Genomic DNA, 23,050 nt, shown 5'->3' with positions numbered 1-23,050 from the left:
ATTTCATGACTTCTTGCACACTGTCAAGGCACCCAGTGCCAGAAGCAGTAAAACAACCCCAAAATATCATTGTACCTCCACCATTAGGCACTGGTCTCCAACCATTTTTTGGTGCTATTTGAAGTATGTTTTGGGTTGTTGTCCTGTTGGAACACCAATGACCTCTGACACAGACCCAGTTTTCTAAAGCCTGACGAGAAGTGACTACGGCGTCAATGAGCATTCGATAGTTCTGCGTTGAGGGAACGCGTTGCTCTGTAATTCACTGCCAAACCACTAGAGGGGTGTGGCATTATGTTTGTACTGTTTTGGGGCATGCTTGTTGACTTCCTCTAGTCTAGTTTAACAGAGAAAAAAATAAACAATGCAATGTGGAACGCTTGAATGTGGATCTTCAGCTCATCAACATTGAATAATGTAGGCGCAGGAGACGTAGAAGACTGTTTCGAGGCGGTCTGGCCGACTTTTGATGCTGCACAGAGAGTTATATCCTCGGGTGGAAACCAGCAAGCTATGGCGGCTAGCTTCAAACTGGCGTCGAGCACTGCGTCCAGCATTTTGTCCGAGGTCTGCAAAGCCCTACAGCCTGATTTGTTTGCCGTGTCCTACAACCAGCCAGTGGGAAGCCATAGCAAATTTCTGGCGGCTATGGAACTTCCCAAACTGCCTTGGAAGCCTTGATGTTGACGTTTTGATATAAGCACAAAGGCACTCTCAATCAGTGATGATGTATTGAGTGTGAACTGTCTGTTGTTGAGAATTAAACATCAAAACAACTTTTTTGACACCGAACCTGTGCTTCATTCTTCATATACTTGAAGTGTGACACGTAAATAAGTCACAGACTCACAGCAAACATATGTACACAATAAATGATGAAGTGCACCAACCAAAAATACGACATAAAGTGATAAAAAGCTGGCAGTTTTTGGGCGACTGGGTGACCGCTTCGTGTGGCCAATTCGATTCCAAACACAAACATACTGTACTTGTCTCTGTGTTTCTTCCATTTTTTTTTTTTATTCAATCGCTGGCTGACCTCCAGCCCTGTATTTTCAGCAATCTCCTCCCACGAATTGCTTGCCATTTGGCAATCTTCATAATGTCTTGACGAGATATTGTAGAAGTTGTCGTACTTGCTCTTCGTTGATACCCTCGTCTGCTTGGTCCATTTTTGTGTGTAGAAAAATAATGTTTGTCAATGGCGGTGATTTCGCGCTGAACCGGAAACAACAGTCTGAGCGGACCAATCATAGTCCATTTCCACCACGTCACATGCGTTGAGAAAGCCAGAAAAAAAAGAAGGAGCCAGAGAGGCCACGGCGGAGGGTCGTAAATCCGGTCTTCCATGACGGTGCAGGTCTGACGCAGAAGCATAACTCGGCCTTAACACTACTCCCAACATTCCGGCCCAAAACATTTTGATAGTCTCCATATTTCATGACCTCAGAATGGCGTACCGCACGCATGCTATTTTTAGACCGTGACGTCGCATCGTAAAGCAGAAGTAAAGCCGACGTGGGACACAGACCCGCCCTCGCATAGAAACAACGTAATTTGTGCTACTTTTCACCGGTAATCTTTCAAAAACGAACATGCCGATCACACATTGCTTTTTTGGAACTTGTAGAAACGACTCTAGACATTATGACACATGAAGGATTTTTTCTTCACACGTTTCCGGAAACCAAAAACTCGGGAGGAAAAAATGTGAAGACCGAATCAACTTGCGCGGACTTTAACACCAGCTCGGTGAATCCATTCACATTTCATATGCAGTAAACATTTTGTTGCGTTGGCATGGTCTTTCAGAGAACAAAGAGGTAAGCCATTTTTATATTTTTAACTTATTTTTTTAGCGTAACGTTGTGCCGTACTGCTTCTGTCTGACAATGAATGACCTGAAAAGAATTACAATGGTATCTGACTGCCACTGTTACAGTTTCTGTTATATATATACTGTATATACATATATATAAACAACTTTAATAAGGGGGAAGTGTAAATAAATTATAGAATTAAGATTTGTTATCAATGAAAAAATTAAAACAGTTCGTTGGCTGTCACTGAGTAGCATTTGCCATCGCTACACAAAGCTAACTAAATTACCCCCAAGAAAGGTCAGAGACATAGGACAACCAGAGGATATATAAGAAAGACAGGGCTGATGGTAAAGGATAGCTTGTTTAAACAGGAGAATGTCATTGTCAGTCGCGTCAATAAAACAGCTAAGGCTGTGCTTAGGTTGGCTCGTTTTTTTTATCTTTTTCAGCCTTCGACACTCAAGCCATCTCTTTAACTGAACATTTTTACGTTCTTCCACATCTTTGCCAGTGAATTTGGCACCAGTCACATCATTTTCGGAGAGAATTGGTAGGTTTAGCTCTATAAACATCTCCTTCGTACACGATTTCCATTCATTTCCTATTATGGACAAACGGTGGCTTGTCCCTACTTAGCAACAGTAGCTAATGTCATGAATATTAATGAACGGAAGTGACGTGTTGCTTGCGGTACGCCATTCTCCAGCACTTTGTCTCCAACCATTTCTTGGTGCTATATGAGGTATTTTTCGGGTATTGTTCGGGTCAAAACACAGACCCAGTTTTCTGACCCTACATCCTGCATTGCGGCCCAAATCTTTTGATGGTCTCTTGATTTCATGACTCCTTGCGCACTGTCAAGGCACCCTTTGCCAGAGGCAGCAAAACTACCCCAAAACATCATTGGCCCTCCACCATGTTTGACTATAGGCCATGTGTTCTTTTCTCTGTAGGCCTCATTCTTTTTTCTGGCACTGAGTGACTTGACAATGTGCAATGAGTCATTAAATATGGAGACTATCAAAATGTTTTAGGCCGGAATGAAGGGAGTAGTCAGTAGTGTTAGAAAACTGGATCTGCATCAGAGGTCATGGGTGTACCAACAAGACAATGACCCAAAACATAGCTCAAATAGCACCAAGAAATGGTTGGGGACCAGTGCCAAGTGCAATAAAAAAATGAGGCCTTCAAAAAAAAGAACACAGTGCCTATAGTCAAACATGGTGGAGGTCCAATGAGGTCCACTATGGAGAGATCTCAAAATTGCTGTTGCAAGAAGGCACCCTTCAAACCTGAGAGGACTGGAGTTCGCAAGAGAAGAGTGGTCCAAAATTCTATCCGGGAAGTGCACGAAACGTATCGATGGTTATAGGAAGCGATTGCTGTCTGTTATTTCTTCTAAAGGATGCGCAACCAAATATTGAGTTGAGGATGCCAACAATTTGGTCCAGCCCATTTTCTTCATTCTGTGTAAAATTGTGTACATTTTGGCTATTCTCTGCAGCTTTTTTTGTGTTTTTCCAATTCCAATCCAAAAAAATTAACACATTCATACTGAAAACATTTGTTGTTGCGTTAATGTCTTGTAAACAATAAGCATTCAAGTATGAACATTTATAACAGCTTGTATGACTTGAAAAATGTACATTATAAATATCAATATGGCCACTGTGCAAAAATGTCATTGTGACACAAATGAGCAAAAAGACGACCAAGTATCAGAGAACTTATTGTTAATGGCTGCCGTGACTTGATTGCTCAACACAAGTGTTTACTTCAAGGTTTGAGTTTTTTTTCTTCCCCAGAGCATTTTCTGAAATACATGCACACACACGCCTCCCCACGCACACACACATTAAGCTACACCTCTGTAACTCTTATGCCAATGAAACATTTAAGATTTTATGATGGCAGTAATGACACACAATAAAGCAAGCACATACAGAAAAATAGTTGTAGCCATTAAACAGCCATATTATAGGCTACACTTTTGGGTTATACTTTATGCTGAATGTTGTACCATCATAAAAGCTATCAGAGAAATCACACACACGCAGAGAGACAAAATAACGCGACACACTGATTGCCAGATGCAGTCCGAATCCAAAATTTTCCCAGACATCCAGTGTCGAGTTCTTTCGTGGCACCAACACCGCACTATGAGCGTTGACTAATGCTATACTCTAAATGCCTGTGGCAATTCCACTATAATAGTGGAACATTAGTCGTTCCACTATTATCCGACTCCAACACATTCACTTGTAGCGTTAATGCCAAAGTATAGCAGACACTGTTGCGGTGCGTGTCCGGCAAAATATAGCGCCGGAGCCAATCAGTGTCCATTCTATCCTATTTTTCAAGGTATACCGGCCGCGTCAGCGCTCTGGATTGATTGCGGACCATCTCCGACGGGCCTGAGACCACCAGATGGTATGGGCTATTTTCTATTTTTGCCGGAGACGCATCCGTCACAATGGGCGGAGCCAGCCAACATCCCAGGTGCTATTCACGGTTTAAACACCAGCAAACAAGGACGAAGAACGCTTCATCATGGCGGTGGAAAGTCACAAAGTGATTTATGATGCAGCAGATCATTTATATAAGGACAACATTAAAAAGAAATCTGCCTGGTGTCTTATTTAGTGTGTTTTTCTGGCAAAGATATCAAACATACGACGTGCTGACAAAAACTTAATTTTTTGTTAACACACGGCGGTAAAAACACTTCCACAACCTGTGGCTCTCGGCAGGCTGTGTCTGTTTCTCTCACTCCCGCATCACATGACCAAAACAACATCACCGTTGCGTGCACTTCAGGGTGCCTCGGAAAACATTCAATCAGAATAGTACACATGGAATGCCATAGCAGAAGCTATGAGGATGGATGGTGAGTTTTAATGCAAGTTATGTAATTTAAAACACTAATTTAATAGTGTCACAAACTCATTGTGAAAACAAACAAAAAAAATGAGGGAAAAAAATGTTCAGTCAAATTAAGTCCACCTCTCTCTCTGCTTCTTTGTTGAGTACAAATTTCGTGTTTGTCAATGTTTTTAATGGCACATTATCGCGCGCGATCACGCCAGAGCTCACGACAGGACGGAGTTATCGGACTGCAGCTGTGCGCAGCTGGTATGTTTTCTCCTATTTTTGACGTACTGTGGTGCACGCAGTCAACACAGAGCTAAGCCCGGTATAATTTGGCCTTTAGCCGCCAGCATTAGCATACCGGGCGTCAGTTTGTTTGAGTTCCTGATTGTCACGTGACTTCACAAGAAAAACATCTTGGCTGCTTTCTTAAAGGGGAATGACCATAACCGACCAACACATAGACAAAGCGGACTGAAAAGACTATTTTTTCGTTTCATTAAAAAAAAAAACGAATTTACCGACACAGTCAAAATTACGTCGGTCATTGTGAACCACCTCGGTAAAGGTACATTTTCAGTAAACCGCCCGGCTCAAATATATACAGTATGACTATAATTATGAAGCAATATAATAATAATATTTATAAATATATAAAATATTCAGCTTTTCCAAATTGTATTCAAAATATTAAATATATTATTGTTTTGAGGCATTGTTAACAAAAAAATTGTCCAAATAATCTTTTGTGTGCCTCATTATTTAATTATTCAAAAATTAATAATAAATAAACAGCAAATATTTTGTTAAATGATTAACTTTGTAATTAATCAAAGTGAAAAATTCGAAAAAAATCTTTTTTCGTCAAAAAATAGTTTAACTTTTCTCAGCGCATTGGTTCCGGTTACAATGCAAATTTCCAACTAAAATGAAAAGCCCAGAATTTTTTCATCTGCAGATTCATCACGAAAATAATCGATGTTTAGTTGACTATAAAAAAATAACTTTTTCATATTGAGAAGCTGCGTGGATGATGAATTGATAAAATCTCTTACCTGGCTGGACGACGCTGATTCCAAGCAGGTTGGAGGTCCGGTTGGCCACTCGGCTCCAGCTGTCGTCGTAATTTTTCCTCCACAGTACGGCGGTGCACTGGTATTTGCCAGCCTCGCGCCTGCCCACCCGCGTTACTGACAGCCGGAAATTGGTGTTGGAAAGCGAGCGATCCACGGTGGTGCGGGTGCCCAGGCCCAGCAACTGTTCCCCCCACTGTAGCGTGCCCTCCCGGGTGAAAGTCACCAGCTCCTTGAAGTCTCCCTCCCCCTCCTCGGTATCGGCTGGCATGAAGCGCCAGGTGACCGAGGTGGGCACGCGGGGGTTGTGGCGGGGCTTGACCAGGCACAGGAGGTCAAAGGAATCTCCGTAGATCACGGATGGTGTCCGTGATGAGGCGGACACCATGAAGGAGGACTCTAATGGGGAGACAGCATAGATATGACAATGATTAGACATGCAACGTTAACATAAAGCTCAATGAAGGTGCTAGACGAACCAGACTTAAAAATTAACTGTTTTGACATTGACAACACACTAACTTAAAAAAAAATATCAAAGCCACTAGAATTGAAAGAAGGTTGTTGATGTGTTTCCTTAGTTTGAGTGACCTAAGTGGTAATTTGTAACTTAAGATATGGTCAATTAAAAAACACCTCATTTTTAAGTAATGTAATTTTCGCACTATAAGACGCACCTGACTAAGCCGCCACCCACTAAATTTTGCACAAAAACAGCATTTGTTCATAGATAAGCCGCACTGGACTGTAAGCCGCAGCTGTCCTCATTGTATTATGGGATATTTACACCAAAATATATTAACCGGTAACATTTTATTTGACAGCAGGATCATACGACTGTCATAAGACCAAATGAACCACCATGAAGCTTTGATCCAATTGGCTGCAAAGCTTCATGAAGCTTCATTTAGCCATCACTGCTCCCTTGGGGGAGACATTCAACCTCTGCTGCCACCTGCTGTCAACACCGTTGTTGTCAAACATGCCCCCTAAGATGCATTGCAGCGCTACAGATGTAAATAACAAACAAAAGTCATGTTCTGTGCTTATTATTTCTTCAGTTACTGTCCCATTTGTTCCACTAATTGCTAGTTAGGGTATTTGGGAACACCTTATTTGACATTGGCGCCATAAGGCTGTCATTTGACAATCATAATTATGACATGACACTGTTATGAGCATTAATGAATGCTTATAACAAATGTCATTTAGTGTTAACAGGCAAATGCAAATTATCTCACTTTTGAACGGATGTAAAAGATCCAAGCTGGGCATAAATGGAGTTCATGACATAATTTGCCAGATGACACTTAATAGCATCTGTCGTAAGCATTCAGTAATGCCCATGATAGTGTCGTGTCATGTCATGTCATGATTATGACGGTCTTATGACGCTGCTGTCAAATAAAGTGTTGCCTATTAACCCAAATAAATCAACAAATAAGCCGCACTGGACTATAAGCCACAGGATTCAAAATGAAGGAGAAAAATAGCTGCTTATAGTCTGAAAATTACCTTAACTCTGGTTCATTTAGCACCGTCTATGGCAGCCAATAATTATTTTGATAGTCAATGAATCGTTTAGACATTTGTTGAATTCAAAATGTTCCAAATCCTTTTTTTGCCTCTAAATAGTGAATATAGTCGTATTTTTCTATTCATAACTTTTATTTCAAATAGATACTGTATGTTCTTACTAATTATATAATTCATTATTTATTTATTAAGCAATTCATGACTCTAGAAGCTCAAGGTCTATTTCGCGTCTTCTTTAGAATGCTGCTGCTTGATTTTTAACCGGTGTATCCAGACTTATTCCCGCTGTGCTGTTGTTACTGCACTAGCTTCCAGTTTATTTTAGAATTTATTTTTAAAGTTCTTGTTTTTATTTCTGTTAAGGCCCGGTTCCTTCCTACTTGTCGGAGATTTTAAACCATATGTAACTCTGGCAGGGTTCTCCAGGTTGTTCAAGTTCCAAGGTCAAGACTTAACAGTGGGCTGATTGATCATTTGTGATTGTCGCCCCCAGGTTGTGGTATAGCCTGCCCCCTGACATTCACATCATCACTTATCTAGCCTTTTTAAAAGCAGGTTAAAGAACCACTTTTTTAGAATAGCTTTTTCTCCTGAATTACCATAATTTTTGGAATATAAGATGCACCTGACTATAAGCCGCCACCCATCACATTTCACACAAAAACGGCATTTGTTCATAGATAAGCCGCACCAGGCTATAAGCCATAGCTGTCCTCAATGTATTATGGGATATTTACACCAAAAGCTATTAACCGGTAACACTTTATTTTACAGCGGTGTCGTAAGACTGTCATAAGACTATCATAATTATGACATGACACTATCATGAGGATGAGTGAATGCTTATGACAGCTGTCATTTAGTGTCACCTAGTAAATTATCTCACTTTTGAATGGATGTAAAAGATCCAAACTGGATGCAAATGGAGATAGTAACAAAACTTGCCGGATGATACAGAAGCTAGGTTCGTATCGCAGGTTTAAATTTTTGTCATATCTGTTTTTTGGCGTGCCCGTTCAGCCTGCCTTTGTCTATTGAGCCCGTTCAAGTATCACACATGCTAATTCCGCAGTCCAAGATGCGCTGTGCAAACTTGACTGGCATGCGCAGGAGCATCAAAACAAATGCTGGCTCAATTCTATTTTCAGGGTAAACATTTTGATTTCCAAAAAGAGGACACAAATAACTGACATAATCCCCGTTTGGTCTTGAATTCAAATTTTGTATGGATTGATAGCATGCACGCATTGTACGTGCATGACACACACATATACGGACAGTTTGCCCCGACTCTCGGTTGTGTAAGCAAACTTGAATTATTGCTCATTTGGAGCACAGATCCCCCCCCATCCCATTTTATTTTTTTGTGACTGTTGTCAAGCTCGCCTTTTCCCTAAAAGCCGCGTTCAAGCTAGGCGCTAACGCTAATGCACAGCTTCATCACTAATGTCTCTAATGTCTCCCTCGCTCTTTGCTGACTAATTGCTGCATGGATTCCAATTTGGGGGACTCGATAGCTCAGACCGCAGCCACATTCTGGAAAAATGTAGTCCAGATCGGATTTTAACCACATACGAAAGTGACCTAGATCGGATTTTAATTGGTCCACTTTTATGCGAGTCGGAAAAACACCAAAACATTTAATTTGTCCATTAACACCTGCGGTATAAATGTAGCCTTAATGACATCTGTCATAAGCATTCATGAATGCTCTGGACAGTGTCATGTCATAATCATCACGGTCTTATGACAGTCTTATGACGGCCGCTGTGTCTGACCACACACGAAGTGGAGGACGTCGAGGACATCTACCTGTTCATCATGCTAATGGCTGTGATTCTTTTGCAAGGGCTCGGAGCCCACTGGATTCGTCGGATCATTATGAAAATGCTGGAGGGCCAAAGGAAATCAGTGGAATTGACCACTACGGCCGTGAGCACTATGACTGGCGTGCACGCCAGCCTTTACAAGGCCTGTGACGACATATCACAGGTGAAGAACGACCTAGCTGCATCCAACATTGCCACAACCAGAATGGTAATGAAAATTACCACGGAGCTGCGCAATCTGGAGATGATTGTTCATCGGAGCGCAGCAAGGAATGACGACCGCGACCAGGAATGTATCAACTGAAGGAGGTGGTGGACGCGGGCTGCCATCTGTCCTCAGCTATCCTCGATCTACTGGATCAAATCAACAAAATGAACTAACTCACACTGAACTATGAACTAATCTACCGGCACGAATCAACAAAACGAACTAATCGCCGTGATCGACAATGACTAGAGATGCCGATCGATCGGGTCCGATGCAGTCATTTTCAAAGTATCGGAATCGGCAAAAAAATATCGGCCATGCCTTTTTTTATATATATATATATACACAGTATATATTTTAAATAAATCATTTTCTAATTGTATTTAACAGACATAATATCTTACACTCATCCAGAGTCTTTAGTTTAGGCTTAAGGTAGGGTTACCAAATTTATCCCGATAACGGTGGCAATTAATTTTTTAAAAAATGTGTCACGTTAAAATATTTAACGCAATTAATGCATGCGCTGCACGACCCTCTCACTAATTGTCGCGCTCAATCTGTAATGACGCCGTTTTACCTATGTAGAGAGATAAAAGGCAGCGCAAAATGAGTTGAGTGAACTTTGGCAGCCTTTGGGGCCTTTTTTTAATTGGCTAAAGCCTTGCAATCCCTCTCCCTATGATTAGAAATATCATGGGAAGCAATGTGGGGAAGCAAGGTGGCAACTGATCATTGTCTTAACACCTTATGTTATTTTCCAATACAGAGAAGATATATCAATTGGTAGCACGACGCAAAGTCATGGTTCCACTTCCCATCATGCATTTGGGATGGCCACAGTATCATTTACTGAAAGCTCAACAAATACACTAGATGGCAATATTTAGTCACAATATACAAAGTCACAAGTCTTCCTATCTGTGGATCCCTCTCACAGAAAGAATGTTAATAATGTAAATGCCATCTTGAGGATTTATTGTCATAATAAACAAATACAGTACTTATGTACTGTATGTTGAATGTATATATTCGTCCGAGTTTTATTCATTTTTTTCTTAATGGATTGCCAAAATGTATATGATCGGGGAAAATTATCAGGAATGATTGAAATTGAATCGGGAGCACAAAAAAAAAAAAGCAATCGGATCAGGAAATATCGGGATTGGCAGATACTTAAACTAAAACGATCGGGAGCAAAAAAACATGATCGGAACAACCCTAACAATAACTCTTGGGAAGATGAACATTTACACAATCAAGGGGAGGAGAAAAAAAAATAAAGCTTGTAAGGATCACATAATTTGAAATGTCAAAATTGATAATCGATAATTTGCGTCCTATGGTATACTGGGGACGGGATCTAATAAGCTTCGTCTTCTCCCATCAGCCCTTTTTCTTTTCTGGTTTAATTGAATGTAAACACAAATGAATGCTGTACGTTTGGTTGTTGCCTGTCCATGCCTGAAAAGGGGAAAAAATGACGCCACTGTCAAATAAAGTGTATTAATCCGAATAAATGTATTAATCCAAATAAATCAAATAAAATAAGCTGCACTACACTACAAGCCGCAGGATTCAAAATGAGCTGAAAAAGTAGCGGCTTATAGTCGAGAAATTACGGTAGTTAGCCTGTTTTTAGGGTTTTAATGTGTTCGGATTTTATCTGTTTTATTTGCTGTGGTAACTTTTAGCGTTTAGCATTGCAAAGCAATTAGAGGTATTTGTAAAGGGCTATATACAGTGCCTTGCAAAAGTATTCCGCCCCCTTGAATCTTGCAACCTTTCGCCACATTTCAGGCTTCAAACATAAAGATATGAAATTTAATTTTTTTGTCAAGAATCAACAACAAGTGGGACACAATCGTGAAGTGGAACAACATTTACTGGATAATTTAAACTTTTTTAACAAATAAAAAACTAAAAAGTGGGGCGTGCAATATTATTCGGCCCCTTTACTTTCAGTGCAGCAAACTCACTCCAGAAGTTCAGTGAGGATCTCTGAATGATCCAATGTTGTCCTAAATGACCGATGATGATAAATAGAATCCCATGTGTGTAATCAAGTCTCCGTATAAATGCACCTCCTCTGTGATAGTCTCAGGGTTCTGTTTAAAGTGCAGAGAGCATTATGAAAACCAAGGAACACACCAGGCAGGTCCGAGATACTGTTGTGGAGAAGTTTAAAGCCGGATTTGGATACAAAAAGATTTCCCAAGCTTTAAACATCTCAAGGAGCACTGTGCAAGCCATCATATTGAAATGGAAGGAGCATCAGACCACTGCAAATCTACCAAGACCCGGCCGTCCTTCCAAACTTTCTTCTCAGACAAGGAGAAAACTGATCAGAGGTGCAGCCAAGAGGCCCATGATCACTCTGGATGAACTGCAGAGATCTACAGCTGAGGTGGGAGAGTCTGTCCATAGGACAACAATCAGTCGTACACTGCACAAATCTGGCCTTTATGGAAGAGTGGCAAGAAGAAAGCCATTTCTCAAAGATATCCATAAAAAGTCTCGTTTAAAGTTTGCCACAAGCCACCTGGGAGACACACCAAACATGTGGAAGAAGGTGCTCTGGTCAGATGAAACCAAAATTGAACTTTTTGGCCACGATGCAAAACGATATGTTTGGCGTAAAAACAACACAGCTCATCACCCTGAACACACCATCCCCACTGTCAAACGTGGTAGCAGCATCATGGTTTGGGCCTGCTTTTCTTCAGCAGGGACAGGGAAGATGGTTAAAATTGACGGGAAGATGGATGCAGCCAAATACAGGAACATTCTGGAAGAAAACCTGTTGGTATCTGCACAAGACCTGAGACTGGGACGGAGATTTATCTTTCAACAGGACAATGATCCAAAAAATGAAGCCAAATCTACAATGGAATGGTTCAAAAATAAACGTATCCAGGTGTTAGAATGGCCAAGTCAAAGTCCAGACCTGAATCCAATCGAGAATCTGTGGAAAGAGCTGAAGACTGCTGTTCACAAACACTCTCCATCCAACCTCACTGAGCTCGAGCTGTTTTGCAAGGAAGAATGGGCAAGAATGTCAGTCTCTCATGTGCAAAACTGATAGAAACATACCCCAAGTGACTTGCAGCTGTAATTGGAGCAAAAGGTGGCACTACAAAGTATTAACGCAAGGGGGCCGAATAATATTGCACGCCACACTTTTCAGTTTTTTATTTGTTAAAAAAGTTTAAATTATCCAATAAATTTTGTTCGACTTCACGATTGTGTCCCACTTGTTGTTGATTCTTGACAAAAAATTAAAATTTTATATCTTTATGTTTGAAGCCTGAAATGTGGCGAAAGGTTGCAAGGTTCAAGGGGGCCGAATACTTTTGCAAGGCACTGTATATACTGTCTTGATTTCTTGATTTCTTTTTTTTTTTTTTTTATGTAAACAAAAACAGGGACAAAACAGTAAATATTCTTGAGAGCAGATGCTGATCTTTGTAATTAATGCTTAGAGAATTTCTTTAAAAACAACACACATAGCAACTTTGTGAAATTTACCACTTAAAAACTTGGATTGGACGCGACTTGCAGTCAATGGCAACCAATGGGTTCATGAAAGTAAACACACTAACTAAATAATGCAATACTACATCACACGCCAATAAAACTAAGTCAGTAAGACAATCAAGTGATTATGAATAACTTTTAAAATTGTGGCATGCTGAGATATTCTTTCTATAGCTCACTGCTAGCAAAAAGTGCTATTGCTTCCACATCCATTTTATTAAAGCTGTTATTTTTGCCAGTTTCAAGCCGTGCTATTCTGGAAAAAGTGGGGGGGGGAAGATAATTGGGTCATACTATGACCTGCCCTCTCAATCGATTGACAGCCTAATGCTCCAGGTATTATATTCGGTCACTGTAACCTAATTGAATTCATAGGCTCCTAATGGACTCCTGCTGCCTGTTAACAAAACCCCGGAGGGCAGCCGAGAGAGCGAGATGTCCTGTGGGAAAGGGATTGTGTTGATGTGTTTGCCACAGTCAGGACGTGGCTGCGTGGCACCCCAGCTTTCTCTCAGTCTATTTGCTTTCGAATCCAACATCATTTTTTAAGAAGAAATGATCAACTTGGGTTACGTATTTAATTGAGTGTTTTCCTGTAATTCCAAATGGAGAAGCTATAACCGAATCTCTGTATCCATTAATATCAAATGATGCGAAAAGCTCCCCGCACTGATTTTCAAACGGCTTAGTTTCAATTTCGGAGATGCAATAAAATAGTTACATTCTTAACTCATTGGTTGCCATTGACGGCGATAGACGTCCAGTCCATTTTGACTGTCAAATTAGACGTCTGTCTCCATCAATGGCAGTGAAACGTGATCACTCAACGCCATATATCCCAATTTAAATTGATTTGGTGTCTATAATTTTCAAAGGGAGTGCATGAGTTAAAAATAAGTGTTTATTAAAAATAAATAAATAAAAAAAAAAATAATAGTACATTTAAAATAAATACATGTGCATATATTTTTCAACATCTTGCCTGAATCATAGCCGCATTATTACGGTTTGCTATAAGCCAAACAGCTTGAAAATCCGTCAGGATTTCTAGTTCGATATACATTTGACTGGATCAATATACAGTGGGGCAAATAAGTATTTAGTCAACCACTTATTGTGCAAGTTCTCCCACTTGAAAATATTAGAGAGGCCTGTAATTGTCAACATGGGTAAACCTCAACCATAAGAGACAGAATGTGGAGAAAAGAAAAAAAAAGAAAAAGAAAATCACATTGTTTGATTTTTAAAGAATTTATTTGCAAATTATGGTGGAAAATAGGTATTTTGTCAATACCAAAAGTTCATTTCAATACTTTGTTATGTACCCTTTGTTGGTAATAACGGAGGCCAAATGTTTTCTGTAACTCTTCACAAGCTTTTCACACACTGTTGCTGGTATTTTGGCCCATTCCTCCATTCAGATCTCCTCTAGAGCAGTGATGTTTTGGGGCTGTCGTTGGGCAACACGGACTTTCAACTCCCTCCACAGATTTTCTATGGGGTTGAGATATGGAGACTGGCTAGGCCACTCCAGGACCTTGAAATGCTTCTTTGTTCCACTCCACTCCTTTGTTGCCCTGGCTGTGTGTTTGGGATCATTGTCATGCTGAAAGACCCAGCCACGTCTCATCTTCAACGCCCTTGCTGATGGAAGGAGATTTTCACTGAAAATCTCTCAATACATGGCCCCATTCATTCTTTCCTTTACACAGATCAGTCGTCCTGGTCTCTTTTCACAAAAACAGCCCCAAAGCATGATGTTTCCACCCCTATGCTTCACAGTGGGTATGGGGTTCTTCGGATGCAATTCAGTATTCTTTCTCCTCCAAACACAAGAACCAGTGTTTCTACCAAAAAGTTCTATTTTGGTTTCATCTGACCATGACACATTCTCCCAGTCCTCTTCTGGATCATCCAAATGCTCTCTAGCGAACCGCAGACGGGCCTGGACGTGTACTGGCTTCAGCAGGGGGACACGTCTGGCAGTGCAGGGTTTGAGTCCCTGGCGGCGCGCGGCACATTGTGTTACTGATAGTAGCCTTTGTTACTGTGGTCCCAGCTCTCTGTAGGTCATTCACTAGGTCCCCCCCGTGTGTTCCTGGGATTTTTGCTCACAGTTCTTGTTATCATTTTGTTATCTTACATTTTCTAACAATTGCTCCCACAGTTCATTCCTTTACACCAAGTGTTTTACCTGTTGCAGATTCAGTCTTCCCAGCCTGGTGCAGGTCTACAATTTTGTCTCTGGTGTCCTTCGACAGCTCTTTGGTCTTGGCCATAGTGGAGTTTGGAGTGTGACTGACTGAGATTGAGGACGGGTGTTTTTTATACTGATAATGAGTTAAAACAGGTGTCATTAATACAGGTAATGAGTGGAGCCTCTTTAGACCTCGTTAGAAGACGTTAGACCTCTTTGACTGCCAGAAATCTTGCTTGTTTGTAGGTGACCAAATACTTATTTTCCACTCTAATTTGGAAATAACGTCTTTAAAAATCAAACAATGTGATTTTCTGTTTTTTTTTTCCACATTCTGTCTCTCATGGTTGGGGTTTACCCATGTTGACAATTACAGGCCTCTCTAACCTTTTCAAGTAGGAGAACTTGCACAATTGGTGGTTGACCAAATACTTATTTGCCCCACTGTACCTGTTAGCTAGACTACATTCTTGTTAAATAATCAATTACAGTGGTACCTCTACATACTAAGTTAATTCGTTCCAGGACCTTGTGTGTAAGTCAAAATGGTCGTAAATCGAACAGGACTTTCCCATAAGAATACATTATAATCCAATAATTCGTTCCACAGCCCGAAAACCGACACTAAATTATTAATAAATACTACTGGTACTATTACAAATGGCAATTACACATAGCAAAACAAATAAATTATAATACATGGAGTTTTTGGATCGAAACAAGGTAAGTACGCGATAATATCTCATTAAAATCATGGCGTCTTTATTTCTGCTCTCGCGTGCTCTCGCCTCCAGCTAGGGTTTTCCTGTTTACCTTTTTTTTAAAAAAAAAAAAAATACCCTCCTGTTAAAAATTTTCTTCCCACAGAAAATAGAGATTTTAAGCTTTCCAATGATGTATTACACATGCATATTGGACAATTTTGAAATTTGGTCAAATTGGGGGTCTCAGAGCGGAACTTCAAGTCACCTGAGTGTTTTCCGCATATATATTTTTTCATTTTTTCGTATTTATAACATTTTTTAAAGAATACATATAATTAAGAATAACAAATTAATTTTTTTAAAATGATAAATTTCAAAATGTAAATAATATACATTTGTAAAATAAATAAATACAATTACTTTTAAGAGGCTAAAAAATAGATAAAAATAAATGTCTCCAAACGTTTCATCGACTATCCAGATAATTGTTGTTTTATTTGATAATCGATTAGTTTTCAATTAGTGGATTAATCGCGGCAACCCTCTTTGTATGTTTGCATTGAATTCTAATATTTCCTACAGAAAAATATCCCTACTATCGTATATTTCCAAGACAAAACAGAGACTGGCCACTTTTTTATAGTGGTGAAATTTCTCCTTTTCAGTGACAATAGCAGCCCAGGTTTTTTGTCAGTGAGAAAATGAAGCAAACCTCTAGGCAGCTTCTGCCACAGTGGTTAAGTGGAGCGGACTGAGAGAAAAAAAAAAAACTGATTACGCTCCCCTGAAGAACAATGGCTGTCAGAGAAAGAGGGGCAGACAAAATCAACACCAAGAAGAAATCCTTACCAAAATAAACGTAATCACATTTCTTCCAAATCTTGTTCTCATCTTACAGGCTCAGTTTTACTTCTTTGACATTTCCCAAACATGGCGGCAGCTCATTTTAAGATGCGTATCTAACACCTCCCGTAGGTGTATTTTGACCATAATGTATGGTGATGATAGAACGTTTTTGAGCCTAATGAGGACAGTTTCCACTTGGCGGCGAGATGGGCGGGGATCCAACACCGGTGCTTAAAAGGAATCTCTCCCTTGTGTTTTCTTCGCATCGCTACTAATTTTCAGGCAGAGAACCGAGCGCGCGCAGATGCTGACACGTGTGTGGAAATGTGCAAAGAATGCTCTTCCCACACTGCTTCAGAAAAATGGTCACACTAGATGAAATCATGCTTAGGTCTTTGTGAATCTTATCAACTCATTGGCTGCCATTGAAGAACAAGAGTTGCCCTAAAAATAGGCTTTTTGAACAAATAATTTTGTCACCAGTTACCAAGGACGTAGGATTGCATAGGGACTGTAGGGAGATAACATTACCAACTTTTCAGGTTTCCAAAATTGTCCCCGCCAACTTTTAAGAAACCTTATTTGCATTATATAATGAGTTCAGTTATATATGGAATTTAGATTGTCTTCACATATGTTGTAAGGATAGAATCGACCCAACCATTATTAGGTGAATTATTTTCATTATGTTTATGTTTGCTAATTTTCAAAATGTTTATTTATTAGTTTTTTAAAACAAAGGTTTGAATCGAATAGTGTATTACCTCAACCAATGCACGTAAAAGTACGGATTTATTTTGGATTGATCATTTAGCCTATCAATTAATTAGGGTCATATTCATGAGAAATGTGGCACTGACCCCCGTTCACCCAATCTGTTTGGTCTTATTAATGTCCCATCCCCAGTGAAAAGTGTACATGCAGGTTATGCTGTTATATCGTCCCTACCAATGTTGAGACCAAACCTACGCCCTTGCCAATTACAAGACTCAAGCTGTGGCAACATGTCGACAACCTTCCTACTGATCTCACAGATTGAACCAGTGTTGTTTTCGTCAACAAAGACTATAACAAAAATATTTCGTCGACGAACAATTTTTTCATGACGATGACGAGACGATAACGAGCTGAAAACCTGTTTTGGAAGACTGAAACGTAACGCGACGAATGCCCGTTTTGTCTGACGAGACGACAGAGACAAAAATGTGTCAAAGGCTTCCATCACGTGTTCACAATGTTTGACATTTTTATGTGTAGTTAGCCTGCGTCGTAACATTTATGAATTAACAATATTTTAATTAAAAATAAATTTAAGGAAAATACAATTTCTCAAGAAATTGCAAGGGGATGGATGCTTTGTTCTGCTGTTCGTTAAACTCCCGCAGGTCACGTCCTGCTGCTGATATGGTACACAACATTGCAGCAAATCAGCACTGGTTCAAAACCAGTAATATATTAAATTTCATGGCTTTGGCTAAGGATTTTAAATGTGCTCTTTTAAAATTTTTATATAGAATTTATATATGAAGGAAAACACAGACAAGGCTGAAAAAGCAGTTTCTGCTCTCGCACGCCTCTATAAAATAAACTGCTGTATTTTTAGCAAAAGAACTGCTGTGTTTGATAGAACAATATGTCTGTATCAGTGGTTTTTAACTGGGGTTCGATCGAACCTTAGGGGTTAGGTGAAGGTTAAGAAATGCCTAAATTTAGGCAAAGTGGTGTTTCAGACCAGGTTTTGGACTGGTTTACCCTTAATTTACACGTTTTATTCAATTTCTTTCAAATGCTAGCCCACAATCTGATGGGAGAAGAAATCAGTTTGCTCAGTAGTAGGTTGACTGGCACTGATATGACGAAATGTAACGGACCTACAGACAGCATTTGTCAAGAATTTGTCTGTTTATGCCATATCTGATGCTACGTTTTTGAGATATTAACAATTCTTTTATAGATCAATCAGTCACCCCCCCCCCCCCACACACACACACACACACACACACATCGTTTGATTCGCTCTAAACTAGGTGCAAACATTTGTGCTTCATGCAGTTAAAAATCAACAGCAAAAGGCAAAATTATTTGTAGTAGATTAAAATATGGAAGACATTTCAACAGGAATTCACTGAGATGTTGCTTGCTAGGTTTTGAATTCGTAAAAAAATGGCTTTATTATGAAATTCCGAACGGTTCGGTGAATGCACCTGGGAATCTCGTGCGGTTCGGTACCTTTAGTAACAGTAAGAACCACAGGTCTATATGCTGCCATAGAAGTTTAGTGGCGCATTCAGCCCCCGAACTATTTTTAATTTGTTCATTTTACCCTGGAGACCCCAGTTTACAGACACCGCGCAACCGCTTTTTTTTCAACCCAGCCATAAAAAGAAGGTAAGTAATCATATTTATTATTCAAAATGTCTATCATTTTTAGCTTAGAATCATTAATTGATGGCTAACATTTAGTTGAAAAAAAAAACGACTTAATGAAATTATTTACACGCATATTTTAAACTCTTAAACAAATTACGTCACAATAAAAAAAAAAAAGTGTGTCTGTAAATAGGTCACGGAGATCTACCTCCTAACTATCGCTAAATTTTTTTTTGTTGTTGTTGTTGCTACTGTCGCATCTTCTCCCGATATTTTAGATTATAATCAATCCAAGCAAAGAAAAATTGGGGGAAAAAAAGAAAAAAAAACATGTAAAAAGAAAAAGGAAATCCTGACCACTCCTGTATGTCTGCGATTTCTCCATTGCGACCCTTGTTATATTACCGTGATTCAGCCATAAAATCCCCAAAAGGTCGGCTGTGGACATTCACAGCTGTACCTTGACATTCGGTCAGACATGCTACACAGAGTTTTTGGATCGAAACAAGTACGTGACAAAATCTCATTAAAATCATGGTGTCTTTAATTACGCTGTCTCATGCTGTCACCTTGAGTTAGGGTTTAGGGGTTTAAATTTTTTTTTTTTAATGCCCTTCTGTTCATCATTTTTCATCCCCCAGAAAATAGCTTTCCAATAAAGGATCACACATGCATATAGGACAATTTTGAAATATTGCCAAATTGGGGGTTTTGGAGCACAACTGAGCAGAGTGTTTTCCGCCATATATATTTATTATAGAGCTGAAACGAGTACTCGAGCAACTCGAGTAACTCGAGTTTAAAAACTGATCCGAGTAATTTTATTCACCTCGAGTAATCGTTTATTTTGACAGCTCTAAGCATCAAGTTTTGCTCGGACTACTTTTAATGCGGGACAACGCGCTGTAATGTGCAGAGAGGAAGAAGGAAAAAAAAAAAAACTTACTGCAGCCGACAGCCGCCACAAACGACGCCGACGTTGCTAAATACTAGCCCGCACGATGCTACGTTGGTACAGGTAGCGTCTGATGCGTCTCATAGAGATCACATGTATGTTGAACTAGATGTAAAATGACAGACTCGGCTGCGTCTGGGCAGCGTTAGTAAACAGCCGCCATCTTAAAGCAGTAGAGCGCTAAGCGCTAATAAAGAGCGCTAAGCGCTAATAAATAAGATTAACGTTACTGTCGCTACTAGCTCACGTAACGTTAGCCCTGTGGAGGGCTAGGTTTCAATTAATTATGACCACTGTTGATGCGTGGCTAATGTGTCTTACATACAGGCTTTAACATAACATAGCATTGTGGCGTGATGAGGGTGTAAAATAAAAACTTAATCATGCTAACTATCAATTTTAGCTCAGTAGTCATTGCTGGATAAAACACCAAGTAGCACTGGTCTCTAATGTGCTCCAATACAGCCTGTATCATACATCTATTTTGAACACTGCAAAAACTCAAAATCCTATCAGGACTTACAGTTTAGACTAACTTAAAACTTACTAGAACTTAAAAATGGCTTGACACAAAGAGGAATTCAATTGAAACACGTGGGAAAAAATCCTAACTTTTAAGTGTTGTGGTTTATCAAGCGTAACGGCATTTTTAGGTAAGATATATATATATATATATATATATATATTTTTTTTTTTTTTAAATAAGATCTAAAAGTTTTTGGAGTGAAAGCAGTGAATTTGTCTTTTTTTTTTTTAAATTCTAGTTACATCTGAGATGCAATTGTTGGCTGTTTTCAACAATATACATCGAAAATAAAGACATTGATTGACTGAAAATGGTTCAAGATTAGATGAAATGTCTTGTTTTCTCATGTATATTTATAATTGCTCTTCACCTAAAAATATATTTGTTTTATCCGATTACTCGATTAATCGATAGAATTTTCAGTTTGATTACTAAAATATTCGATATCTGCAGCCCTCATTTATTATTATTATTATTATTATTATATATTTTTAAAGTACACAATTTAAAGTGCACATTTAAAATGTGTCTGTATTTGTGAACAAAAGCTTTTTGACCAGGCACTATTAAGAGGAGCGCATTCCATGTGACATCATTATAAGTAAACTTTACCAGCTTATGGTTGCATAGTTTGCTTTTAAAAAGTATTCTTAAAGTAAATTATTAACATATCAAGTAACAAAAACATGGAATAGCAAGTACAAGATGTGTTTGGGTGATCAGATACGTTCGTGACGCATTTTTAATCAGGCACTTTTAGAAGAGCGCGTGATTACACATCAGTTAATCAAATGCTGTAGATAGTACGACACGCGGTGAACAGTTTGTGTGGCTAAACCGCCACTACTGTTTGCGGGAGAAAAACGCAAGGAACAGACAAAACACATAAAAGATCAAGCCCAACACAAAATGTCCGCCAAACACAACAGCACATCACTTTGATCTACTAATGCGGACAAACACCTCCGGACTTGTTTGTTTCCATCTACATAACGTGCTTCTTGTCCCTGCCCGAAGCTAACAAATAACCACTTAAAAACAGACTTCTCTTCTTTGTAGCCACTTAATCCCGATGTTACATGTGCGTGTGTTGAGCCACTGTGCTCTTGACCTGCCAGCTCCTCGCTATTACGCTCCAGTGCTTTTCTCCAGAATGCTATCCTTACCTTAAGCCTGGGCTATAAATCGATTTTACAAATAAATTTGAGTCTTTTTACTGCAGTTGATTCAAAAAGATAATTCAAGAGGACCTGTCAAATGGATTGGATGTTTAGTGCCATCAATGGCAGCCAATGATTTCAATGAGTGCCCTGGAAAGGGTTAAAAACTTGGCTTTACTTCTTAGCTAGATTAACTTTGCATCCGACTCAGGGCAGACCAGCACACAGAGAAACACACCAGTCCTGAATTTCCATTTTTTTTCATTCTAATAATTCCAAATCATCCGTGTGCGTAATGATTGTCAGTGCAGAAAGCTTGACATGTGGCAGGCGGTGTGAGAGAGTGTCCTAATAGTTCTTCACCCCCGGGCAGAACATGAATAAACCATGGAGGATTCTTCGACTGCATGGATGTGGATAGAAGTAATGGGACGCACTAACAGTAAATGGAAAGTGGAGAAAATGTGCAACCACAACAGCCTGGAAACAATGACCGAGGTGTTAAACTCAAGGCATGGGAGTAGACATGTGGGATTACCGGTTTCAAGGTAAACCGTGGTATAAAAATATCACGGTTTCAGAACCCTAAAATTTTTCCGTCATACCGTCGCTACGTTATTAGCTATTTTTTATGTCCCAAAAATGCAGGGAGAAATCCCTAGCTTGCAGCTGCAAGACTCAAACCTGCCCAACCGGTTGCTGCTCAGTGGCAGTGAATCAGTTGTGCTACACGATGGCAGGAGGAGATGAAACTCCTGAACTTTTTTTCCCCCGATCGAAGTAAACAAAATCGTTGGTATGGGATTACTTCGGCTACAGAAAAGTTCCAGATGGCCGCAACTTAGAGGAGGAGGGCCAACCGACATGCGAAGGCCTAGTTATGCTTCTGCGGCAGACCTACGCCGTCAAAGCAGACCCGATTTACGACCCTCCGCCGTAGCCTGACGAGCACCTGATCAGAATACTGACTGAGCGTCACGTCAACGCGTGGTGACGTGACGCAAATGGACTGTGATTGGTCCGCTCAGACTGTTGTTTCTCGTTCAGCGCAAAGTCATTGCCATTTTCAAACATTGTTGTGCTACACGCAAAAATGGACCAAGACGACGAGAGTATCATCGAAGAGGTCCACAAGTACGACAACCTCTACAATATCTCGTCAAGACACTATAAAGATTGCCTAATGGCAAGCAATTCGTGGAAGGAGATTGCTGATAATACGGGGCTGGAGGTCAGCGAATGCTTAAAAAAATGGAAGACCCTCCCAAACAAGTATGTTTGTGTTCGGAAGCGAATGGGCACACGAAGGTGACCCAGCCGGCCAAAAACTGCCAGCTTTTTATCACTTTATGTCGTATTTTTGGTTGGTGCACTTTATCATTTATTGTATACATACCAGTATGTTTGCTGTGAGTCTG

General features: G+C 39.8%; 1 protein-coding gene across 2 annotated transcripts in view; it reads right to left on the bottom strand.

Moving 5' to 3' along the window:
- igsf3 (immunoglobulin superfamily, member 3) overlaps positions 1–23,050 on the bottom strand; it is a 344,912-nt gene that overhangs the window by 77,563 nt on the left and 244,299 nt on the right. For both annotated transcript variants that reach the window (XM_057852021.1, XM_057852018.1), the window contains one exon: positions 5,747–6,163. In XM_057852021.1, the coding sequence (XP_057708004.1) occupies positions 5,747–6,163 (417 nt within the window). The remainder of the gene's footprint in view (positions 1–5,746; positions 6,164–23,050) is intronic.

Source organism: Corythoichthys intestinalis, chromosome 12 (assembly GCF_030265065.1).
Source record: "Corythoichthys intestinalis isolate RoL2023-P3 chromosome 12, ASM3026506v1, whole genome shotgun sequence".
NCBI lineage: Eukaryota > Metazoa > Chordata > Actinopteri > Syngnathiformes > Syngnathidae > Corythoichthys > Corythoichthys intestinalis.
Note: the sequence above shows the minus strand (reverse complement) of the source record. Positions and strands in the feature narration are given on the sequence as shown.